The sequence below is a fragment of the Saccopteryx bilineata genome, chromosome 2 (genome assembly GCF_036850765.1).
Source record: "Saccopteryx bilineata isolate mSacBil1 chromosome 2, mSacBil1_pri_phased_curated, whole genome shotgun sequence".
Classification (NCBI taxonomy): domain Eukaryota; kingdom Metazoa; phylum Chordata; class Mammalia; order Chiroptera; family Emballonuridae; genus Saccopteryx; species Saccopteryx bilineata.
This window is the reverse complement of record NC_089491.1, coordinates 323,394,206-323,405,188: the sequence shown is the minus strand read 5'-3', so window position 1 is coordinate 323,405,188 and position 10,983 is coordinate 323,394,206. Positions and strand designations below refer to the sequence as shown.

The window sequence follows — 10,983 nt, the reverse complement described above, 5'->3', positions numbered from 1 at the left end:
CAGGAGTACAACGACCTGTAATATATGAACTGACTTTGGAGTAACATGTAATACGCTTAACATAACATTGCAACCAGGGGAGCCATTTTTTAAGAATAAAACAACGAGGGAGAGTAAATATCATGAATCCAGCATGAGTGACGTGGGCACTCCAGGGAACAGGGGTTTCTCACTCTGCCATCAGATCCGAATTGCAGAGGGACCATCTCAGTTGTCACTAACCAGCTTTTAAAAAAATAATGTAAACAATAATTTGTAATCTGTACGACCCATAGGCTTGGGTTGGTGAAAAACCGGTGGGGACCCCAGGAAAGTGATAATTATTAGCTGGTCACTGTGGCCAGAAAAACAGCTCTTTGGAGTCTCTCAGGGACCAGGATTTTCTTGGATGACTGGAGAAAAAACAGAACACTCGAGCAGCTGTCCCAATTCTTACCTTCCCACTTTGTTCAGCTGAATTGGTATCTGGGGACAATTAAAAGGCCCCAGGACACCCCTGGAGTCCATGAGCAGCACCCAGGGGAGCTCGCAGGCAGGCCAGGAGTGGGCGCAGAGCATGACACCCCACCCGGAGCATGGCATCCTGTCATAGCAGGTGCTGCCTGGACGCCTCGTGGTCAGGGCGGGTGAGATGCTCAGAGGGGGTGCGCATCTTGTTCGTGGGACCCCGCCTTTGATTCGGCATTGGTCTTGCTCAAAGTTTTCCAAAATCAATGTCGTGGGCTGTTCATAGTATTCTGTATAAAAGGAGAGGATGTCCTATGATGCCATTAGAAGTGCCAGTTAAACAGATTCCTTTATTAGGGGACTTCAGAAGGCTTCCTGACCATGGTGACTTCTGAGAGAATGGTTCACGTTGCAGTGTATCCCAAAAAAGCATCTCACTGGACTAATATTTCTCTAAACCTGTTGTGGGAAACACTGTTCTATATTTGCTACCGGTTTCCTCCTCCTGTTTCAGATCCATACACAGCTTCCACTTGTTTTTGTGCCTCTATTATCTATTCTAGCAACAACAGTTCCCTGTCTCCTGTCATGACACACACGGTGAAGAGAATGTGGAGTCCACCTTGTCTGTGGAGTCCGCCTTGTCTGCGGAGACTGGTTTGGACTCTGCACCTTCCGGGGCACTTGAGAGGCAGCGTCCCCGGTGCACTTTCCACGGGGCTCAAGCTCAGCTGGTGAGGGCTGGGCTTCCAGCTGGGGGCCAGCTGGCGGGAACAGAGGCACGCTGCACCATGGCTGTGTCAGGTGTCTGGTGCCTGGGTTCAAGCCCCACTCTGTGCGTCACCTCCGTAGCTCCAGTTAGTGCCTACCCCACAGAGTGGTTTGGGGGACAGAAGACGGCCCTGCACACGGAATTCCTGATGCACAATAAATAAGAACAATCTCAACTGGGGACATGGGATAGGAAGGAAGGGTATGGCCGGAATAAAGTAGTCATTCCGCAAAGATTTTATAAAAGCTCCCCACTAATCTGTTCCAAAATGGAATACATTTTACTTCATTCTGATGTTTTCCCTGGCCTTCTACACAACAGTGCTCACGTCTATTTAGCACCATCCCGCCTCTGCCCAGCGGGAAGGCAGACGAGTGAACGCACACGGGAAACACGCGTGCTCGCGCTGCGGGTCACGGTGTGTGGCCAGGGGAGCATGACTGTCTCTAGCACACCGTGGGGCCTCAGCTGAGCGAAAGGCAAACCAATGGCTCTAATTTAAATGATGTGAGGGAGGCTGTCATCGATGGGAGGGGCGAGGCGTCTGCGATGTTAACTCGGAACTTCTTGCTGCAGCCTTCCTCTTACCAACTGCAGTCAGGGGTGCGGGGTTTCAGCTCCTTGCCCGGATGGCTGGGGGAATCAGCCCTGGGAGCCGTGCGCGCGTGGGAGGGCCGCGCCCACCACAGAGCCTGCCTGGGTGTGCGAGAGGGAGCAAGGGGAAGCTGAGAGGCGTGATGGTGGGCTCTGTGAGCCTGCGAGCACCGCCCCGACCTCGGGCAGGGTGGCGGAGATACACGGGGGACTGGCACGGGGTCCGGCATCAGTCCTCGGGTCCCACGCTCAGGGTGCCACAGAAGCGGGGAGCACCAGACTTCAGTGGCACTGAGCACTTGGAGAACGACGCTGTCACAGCCCAGAAGGACATGGTTCTGTGGAATGCGAGCTCAGAGCAGGAAGTAGGTGGTTAGAAAAAAATATTTTTTTAAATGTTATTCCTTGTACAACCTTTAGCATGGTAACTCACTGCCCCTCCTTTAAACAAACACACAACCTGAGTTTTCTTGCCTTCTGATGATGGTCAGTTGAGGTTATCCATTCCAAAGTTTTCTGTCCAAAGCTGGTCACCATGAGCTTCCAAGCTGGGGACTCGAGATAGACCAGCCACGGCGGCCGTGAGACAAGCCGAGAGAGGGTAGAGAAGCTGCGTCTCCTCCCCCCCCCCCCCCCCCGCCCCACATCGTACTAGCTGGAGAAGTACAGACACCACTCGGAAGGAACACAGACGTCCCCCGAGGGCCGTCTGTCTCCCCAGCTCTTTGCTGCTTTCCAGAGCATTCTGGGTAGAGAGTCATTCCACCTGCTTGGACATTCCCTCTTTGCAGATATTTCTTGTCTGTTCGACCTCAGCCATTCTTGACTCTCAAAAGGCAGATATAGTTCCTTCAAGCCCCTATCTAGTCCCTCCCTGCCCCCATCCCCCACCCTAGCCAATGTCAGTTCCTAGCACAGCCCCAGCTGCCTCTGCTGCAGAGCAGAAGCCTCAGTGTGTGACGGGAACGTCTCAGGGGCATCCCGTCTCTCTCCGCACCTACTCGCGATGCTGTGTACCCGCGTCCACAGAGCACGCAGCGCAGGTCACGGGACAAGGAGGAAAGCGGTATGAACAGTGGAGGGAACAAACACGTTTTAAACATTTCAACACTGTCCCTGAAGTTTCACATTAAAGAAAGATGTATTTTTGAAAAATGATTAAAAAAGGGATCAAAAGTTTACTTAGAAGTAATTCATGGGGGTGAGGAATCAGGGTTCACTATATTTGGGGGCAGGTAGTTGAACATATTTGATGCTTTTCATTAGATACTGCAAAGTAACATTAAATATAAATTCTTTGAAGGCAGTAATGGAGGCCAATTATTAGGAAATGCCCACAAGTTATCACTTCTTGATAAGAAGAAACTAAAACAGAAATTTCTAGAAAAGAATACTTCATAGAAAAATCTATGGTATAAGGAAGCTACAGAAAATGTTATAGCTTTAAATACTTTCTTCCAGGCCTGACCTGTGGTGGCCCAGTGGGATAAAGCTTCGACCTGGAACACTGAGGTTGCCGGTCCGAAACCCTGGGCTTGCCTGGTCAAGGCACATATGGGAGTTGATGCTTCCTGCTCCTCCCCCTTCTCTCTCTCTCTCTCTCTCTCTCTCTCCTCTCTCTCTCTAAAAATCAATAAAATATTTTAAAAAATAAAATACTTTCTTCCTTAAAGTAACATAAAATAAAATAAAATGAGCCAAGTACTCATCTAAGGAAATTAGAAAAATTATAATTCTTATAAATAAGAGAAGCCAGGAAAAGCAAATAAAGATAAAAGCTGAAAGTAACAAAATATAAAGAAAAAATATGGTTAAATGCATCAGTAAACCCAAAACTTGTTTCTTTGGAAGAACAGACAACCTTTATGGGGCTGATTAAAAGAGGTGGGGAGACAGAGACAACAAAAATACAAAATTATTTATGAGAAAAGAGAACTAATCAAAAATACAGAAGAGATTAAATATGTAATATAAATTACCCAAGTAACTCTGTGGTAACATTTTTTTTCAGTTCCCAGATCATTTTATTCAGAATTTTGTGTTTCTTGACTTAATAAATATTATGTAAAACAATGTTAAACTGGCTGCTATTTTTCTCTCTTGCTCCCCCTGTCACTGGGGGACAATGCCCTGGACCACCTAACTTGGACTGTCCCTCCAGATTTGGTCCAGTAAATGAGGCTGAGTGACACCACAGCCCCGGGACCGTCCTCAGAGGAGCCTGGCTGGAGTGGGGAGAGCCTCTGGGGGTGGGGGGTTGCCTAGGTTAGGAAAGTGCATTAGCGTTTTGGGGAGAAGAGATAGCACCTGAGGCAAGAGCCTACCCCAAAGAAAAGGGTATCTAGAATGTTCACTGTTCCTTCTTTGCCTCAAAAAGGGATGTTTATTCAAAGAGAGAAAGAAGAAATGACAAGATGTCCACCCCTTGACTCCCTTTCCTCCCCACTCCTGCTCCTCCTCAGCCCCTGGAGGCCTGAACCCTGTCTGGGCGAGGGGGCAGGCCAGCATCTCTCCAATGAGGTCAGCAACATCGAGATGTTGTAGAAAGTCTCAATGTCGAAGAGTCCTTGTCTTCTTCTGTCATCATTATTACTGGCCACAGCCATCTGGCTAAAACGTCCACACCAACCGATCCTGTGGATGTGGTTTACCCTGTTGGTGGGAAGGTCCTAGTTGGTGACTAAAGCATCCTGCTGCTCATCAGTGCCTCTGGCCAACAGTCAGGGGTGATCGATGCTCTGCTGGAGCCAGAGTGGTACGTCCTCACCATCCCATCTCGTGCCTTCTGGTCCATGGCTCCATGCATGGCAGAGACAGCGACATCTCAGGCTGTGTCTTCTCAGTGAGCCAGTCAGCCTTCCTTTGAGTGTTGGTCAAGGTGACCACCTGGGTGATGGTGATGGTGGCATTAAAGTTACATGGTGTGTCCAGCTTCCACTCTGCCCACTCCACTTTGATGTAGAATTGGCGGGTACCCTCCAGAGTCAACACTTTCTTCCTGACAAGAATCCAAATGTGTTCCCTCATGAACTGCTTGGGCACCTTGACTTCTCATTGGCTTCATCCAGCACAAACATCTTGATGTGTTTGGAAACAGATGTGTGTGGTGGAGCATGTCACTCAGATGGCCTGGGGGTCCATGATGGTAAAGAGGCTTCCAGCTGCAGCTGCTGCACCTCAGCATGCACGCTGGAGCCCCCAGTGCAGGCGCGACAGGAGGCACCCTGCCACCTAAAGCCACGACCAGTGCCAGAGCAGAACTTCCTCACGATTCCATCTCATTGGTTGATTCTTGTGAATGCAATGACTACCTTCTGCAGCTACTGTACCAGTTCCCTAGTGGGTGCCAGGGCCTAGGCTGGGTGGCCTCTAGATCCAATTCAGTCTGTTGCAGAATTGATGTGGCAAAAGTGGCCACTATTCCTGTCCCAGGCTGGGCCTGTGCAATCACATCATAACCTTGACACAAGGAAGAATGGCCCGCTGCTGGATGGCAGAGGGCTTCTCAAACTCACAGGCATAGATGCCACAGGGGAGGGACTCCGAGAGGATCATGTCATCAAACCTGTCAACAATCTCATTCCAGTTACTCTCGATGACACCTTCAGGCTCCACTTCATCAGAGCCTTGTCTCTGGGTCCGTAGGTCTCAAGTGTGAGCATGCCAACGAGGTCTGCTAGAAGGCCTAAGCACGGTCCTTCCCACCAGCACCCAGCCTTGCCTGATGCCATCCTCACTCCCTGGCCAACCCCACCGGCTCTGGGAATCCTGACTCACAGACACGGTCCTTAGAGACTCTTGTGGGAACACATTTGAATGGCTAGAGAAAAATGGTTATTTCCTAGAAACATACACAACTGAAACACAAGCAGAAAGGAAAATTTGCAGACACCGATCACCATAGCAGATTGTAAAAATATGATCAAAGATCTGTCATTAACAAAGCAAAAATCTTGCCCTGGCGGGGAGCTCAGCTGGTTAGAGCATCGTCACAATACTCCGAGGTTGTGGGTTCCATCCTTGGTCAGGGACGTACAAGAACCAATCAATGAATGCATAAATAAGTGGAACAACAAAATGATGTTTCTCTCTCTCTCAAATCAATAACTAAATATTTTAAAAAGCAAAAATCAGATGTTTTATATCTGAGTTTTTCCTAATCCTTAAAGAGCAAATCATTTCAGTGTTTAATCATTCTGAGCTGTATAAAAGTATGAAGAGCTCCCCAGTTCTTTTTATAGAGGCAGAATAACTTTCATGCTAAGTACTGATAAGAAAGTTAAAATGGTACTTGATTATTCCCAGTATAAGAGTCAATTTGCCAAAACCAACAGGACCCGAATGCTTGTCCTCAGATGCAGCCAACAGGCGGGATCTGGGACGGGAGCACCTCCCTGGCATCTGTCCCAAGGTGGCCAGACAGGTGAGGGTCAGAACCACTTTCAAGAGCTGAGAGAGCGGCCAGAGAGAGGCAGAGAGGGAGCCCACGGTCGTGGGCTCCAAGGGAAGAGTGACTCCAGGTTATAAATTCGACAGGCCATCAAGTTCACACCGTTTCAGAGATGCCGCCCTCCTCCTCATGGGATTAGCCCTCTCTGGGAGTGTGGATGCAGTTCCTTCAACAATCTCCATCACTCCGCTGGTGTCTTCATTCTGGCACCGTCTTCTCCAGTCACCTCTCCATCCATGCCCTTCTACTCCTCAGCGTCCAAGTCCAAGGTCTGCCACCCCTCTTCACGAAGCTTCATTGGAGCTGCTCTCTGCAGTCCTGGTCGCTTTCCCTGCTGCATTTCCTGGAACCAGGGCTCCAACACCTACTCACGCGGGGCCCTTTCCACTCGCCATTGCCTCTGGGCTCTCCAACCTTTCGTTCCAGGCTTCTCGCAGGGTCCCCAACTCAGGCAGCGCAAAATCCCTTTGAACTTTTGTTTTCCCATCTGTTAAGTCAAATAATTGTATTAATAACTACTTATCCTTCCAGTTTCAAATTACAGTGCTCTGGCTTCCCCGGTCCCTCTCTGCGGGAACCAGTCTCTCCTTTCTGGACATGAACAGGTTTACTTGCACCTGCTGTGCGCTGCATCCATTCGTCTGACAGATCATCTGAGCATCCATTTCCGGTCAAGGGCTGTGCTGGGGGGTACGTGGTAAAGAGGTGGACGGGGCAGCCGTGGTCCCCCCTCATGAGCAGCCCTGCTGGTGTGTATGGGAGGTCCACCTCTTTCAGGAACATATCCCAAGAGCCAGTGCCAACCCTGTGTCCCTGTCAGGGCACAGAGGAGGTACAAAGAAAAGCTTGCCGAGAGCATGAGAAACCCTGGGGCATCTAAATGTTACCTGCCCACTTGACGTCCGCTCTTGGATGAAGACCAGGGACCTGCCAGAGTCCAACTGTGGAGGAGACTGGTGTGGAGCTTCCCCACACACTGCCTCTGGTAACAAGCACTCCTGGGGAGAGATTTGGGACTCTAAATTAAAGGGAAGGCAAATGATGTCAAGGATAACCTGTGCCCCCCTCCCTTTGAAAGCACTGGATTGAGATTCTAAATAGAGGCAAGTGTCAGTGCAGATAGAGGATTCTACGTTAACTATTTTCTTGTGTTGCTTAAGTTAAGCCAGATGCTCAGCAGGTGTGTCATGGAGACCGCCTCTGAAGGTGGTGAGGACGAATGAGCATCCTGGTTCCAACCACTAAAATACTCAAAGAACGCTCACATTGCAAGTGATGCAAACATGAGTATATATATATATAAAGTGCCCTTCTGAGAAAACATTTTAAAATGACAATGTTGGTAAAATGGTCGGGTTCTACAACACACTGTTGAGTTTCTAGCTCCTCATTAAACATTTTCTTGTCACGTCAAATTGGCAGAAAGTAAAACCAAAATGATCCCTCAAACGAGAGTGTTGAGTTCCCTTCAATGAGTAGTCTCTGACCTGAAACCACTTGCTATGGTACATACATGCCATTGCATTCGTTTCAGAAGCTTGCTTTGTGCATTTGGCCACGAGGACACTCAGTTTGGGGCTGAAAAAGATGGTACCTTTGAACCAAAGAGGTTCCATTTTCCAAGCTACCCACTGTAGGAGCTCTAAGGGCCTGCTGAGTTCCACGAGCAAAAAACCCCATTATGACACTCAGATCCAGTCCCTAGTAAATTACAAATAAAGCTGTAGCTTTACTGGGGACACCAAAATTTTTAGGGTTTGGGGGACACAGGAAGCAACAACTGGTTACTGCAATACACAAAAGTTTATTTTTGACTTTTTCCTTTATGAAGGCAAAATATAATAGAAATAAACATCAATAAATTTTGTACAACAAAAACAGCTTTTAATATGGAACAGACAGTCCATGAACGTTTTAAAATCTCAGAATGACTTCCCTTTTTCCAGGTCATGCTTCCCTGCACTCTGGGAGGAAGTGGCGTGGAAGGGTGGCGGCCGCCGCGGGGGCGGCGAGGGCAGGACGGCGGCCCCCCTAGATCCGCGTCAGCTGGTGCCACAGGCTGGATGGGAGGATGCTCTCCACCTTCTCCATGACAAAGTTTAATGGGGCAAACAAAGTGCTGAGGAACTGCAAGAAACCAGAAAGGGTAGATGTCAGGAGAGATCTCATCCAAGGTCAGAAGGCAAACCCCTCCCACCCCGGCTCGCAGTGAGAGTCCCTGTGTTAGGAAAGCCCCCAAGGCTATACTTCGCACTGAGGTTTAGGGGGCACTGATGGAGGGAGCCTGTCTGCTGGTCCCGCAGCCCCCCCGCCCCACAACTGCCCCGCAGTTCTGAGCCCTCCAGGGCGTGTTCAGGGTCTTCAGCTGCCCGTGCATCACAATGGCCATCACAAGGGAATGACAGACAGGTCGCAAGGGGGCAAAAGAGTTAAAAAATGGTGACCACCTGCTTATCTAGTTGGTTATAGAACTCAGTAAGTGAAGAAGGGAACTTTTAAACAGCCAAGTCTGTTGTATGGTTGTGAACTGCTTTGGGATCCTGTGCAGCGCACGCTCGTGTCTGAACTACTTGCTTTGTGGTGGGCAGTGTGGGGACCAGGGGGGGACAGCACATGGTCAGTCCGTGACGGCATGGCCTGGTGACGGGCACTGCTCTGAGGAGCGCTCTGGTACTACTTCATTCAGCCACTAAGCTCCTGTCCGCTTTACACATAGAGAAGAATTCAGCGCATAACTGTGCCTTTTCAGAAACCCAAGTGCTTCGCCTGAGACTCATTTAACACAATCTCAAAGCTGATGACTATGTTCTTGTGAAGAGCCAGCTTCACTTCACAAACCATTGAACATCTGGCAGAAGGGCCACCCCGCCCCAGCCAGGCACGAGATGGGTGTCTGGACGGTGTCTTTGCCCCCTGTCTCTTCAGAATCAAGGTGTCCCCTTACTGAGGTCCAATACCTAGTTTGTGTGCTGTGGAGTCCTTTGTCCTAACCCCTTGTCCATAGCACATCGCTGTCTACACCAGTGGTTTTCAGCCTTTTTACACTTGGGGACCGGTGAAAACAGGAGAATTATTTTTGAGGACCACTAAGGCAGAAACCACTTTGAGTATAAGCAAAGTCGACCGTGATCATTTTGTGTCTATAATCTACATACAACATCAGGGTGGCTAACTTTTCACGAAGCACCACGGAATTTCTGGTGGACCAGCCCACGGACCAGCAGTTGAAAATGGCCACCAAGAATTTCCCTTAGACGTGTCGGTTACGATGTGAGGGTATATGCAGAGGGGAACATGGTTTGTACATCAAAAATGAGTGAAGTTCACTCATATGTGAAATCTAATGAACAAAATGAACTAACAAGCAAAATATAAACAGACTCATATAGGAAGCAGGCTGTCAGCTATGGGAGGGAGTAAAAAAGGACATTCCATAAACCCTCCTGGACATGGACAACAGTGTGTGGTTGCTGGGGCTGCGGAGAGGCAGAGGAAGGTAGAAGGGGGGTGAAGGGGGATGGGTGGAGACCTGACTTGGGGGCATGAACACACAATACAGTGAACAGATGATGTGCTGTAGAGTTAGGCACCCGAAACTTACATAGTTATGTTAACTAGCGTCACCCTAATAAAGTAAAAAAAGTGAGTGGACAGTACACTTAATGAAGTTAAAACAGGCTTCTCTACAGGTCATATGTTCTATAGATTGTGGGTCTTCAAGAAGGGTATGACAGGCAATTTTCTCAAATACATTTGACCTCAGAATCTTTCCTTCTTCCTCTTTTTTAAGGGAACCAGCAGACGACAGACTGAGCAGGCCGGCACACATCGTAGCAGGATCATCAAGTGTGAGGATGTAAAGGAAACACGAGGTATGTGGTATAAGATGTGGAGACTTTCTCTGTGCTGCGTCTTTATACCAATTAGATACATATACTCAGTAAGGCACTTGGGCGCTGGGTGACATATAAGGAAGTCTAGGACAGAACTCCCACAGCCTGGCATTGGGGGGGCACTAAGACCTGTACACTGCACGGTGATAACACCAGACAGGCCATGAGAGAATAGAGCACAGGAGGGCTCGGAAAAACTCAAAATGAGGCAACTGAAACAGACCCCCATGGACAGTTGGATATCAAAAGGCAGAGACGGGTTAAGGATAAGGAGAGAAGTATGAGCAGGTGAGCCCTCCAGGCTCAATAAACAACTGGACGAGAAATGGGACAACTGGTACGACAAGATAATAGTTTAGCTCAGCTGACAGACTTACAGATAGAGCTTAAAAGTAACTAGAATACTGGGGAGGGCCCAAAAGTCAGGCTGGATTCATAGCTAAGACAGGCAGCCACATCTGTACTTGGGCAAAGACGGATGGTTCTCTCCTTCCTCAAGTGCGCGCCAGATACATGGTAATTTCCAGTAACCTTCCGAAATGATCCTTTGCGTGCACAGAACCACCTGTGATGCTCATCGTACAGAACGATTGCACACCCTTCTCAGTTTAGAATTGAGCGCAGTTGTAAGGCATCCTGGGAGATACCTGGCCCAGAAACGAGTCATTACTTCCCAAGCTGCCTCTGAAAGAGTTTGTAAAATCCTAGTTCTGAGAGGATAATACTGAGCAAGTCTGCTGATTGCATTAACCCAACATGATAACAGTTAAAAATACTATGTGTGTGTGTGTGTGTGTGTGTGTGTGTGTGTATATATATATATTATT

At 48.7% G+C, this 10,983-nt stretch overlaps 1 protein-coding gene and 1 pseudogene across 3 annotated transcripts in view; both read right to left on the bottom strand.

Annotated features, from left to right (window-relative positions):
- Positions 1-2,042: 2,042 nt before the first annotated feature.
- LOC136322593 (eukaryotic initiation factor 4A-I-like) lies at positions 2,043-7,046 on the bottom strand (annotated as a pseudogene).
- A 1,010-nt stretch (positions 7,047-8,056) lies between these two features.
- Positions 8,057-10,983, bottom strand: part of ST7 (suppression of tumorigenicity 7) — a 310,576-nt gene continuing 307,649 nt past the window's right edge. For all 3 annotated transcript variants that reach the window (XM_066262165.1, XM_066262164.1, XM_066262167.1), the window contains one exon: positions 8,057-8,390. In XM_066262165.1, the coding sequence (XP_066118262.1) occupies positions 8,295-8,390 (96 nt within the window). In that variant the 3' untranslated portion in view covers positions 8,057-8,294. The remainder of the gene's footprint in view (positions 8,391-10,983) is intronic.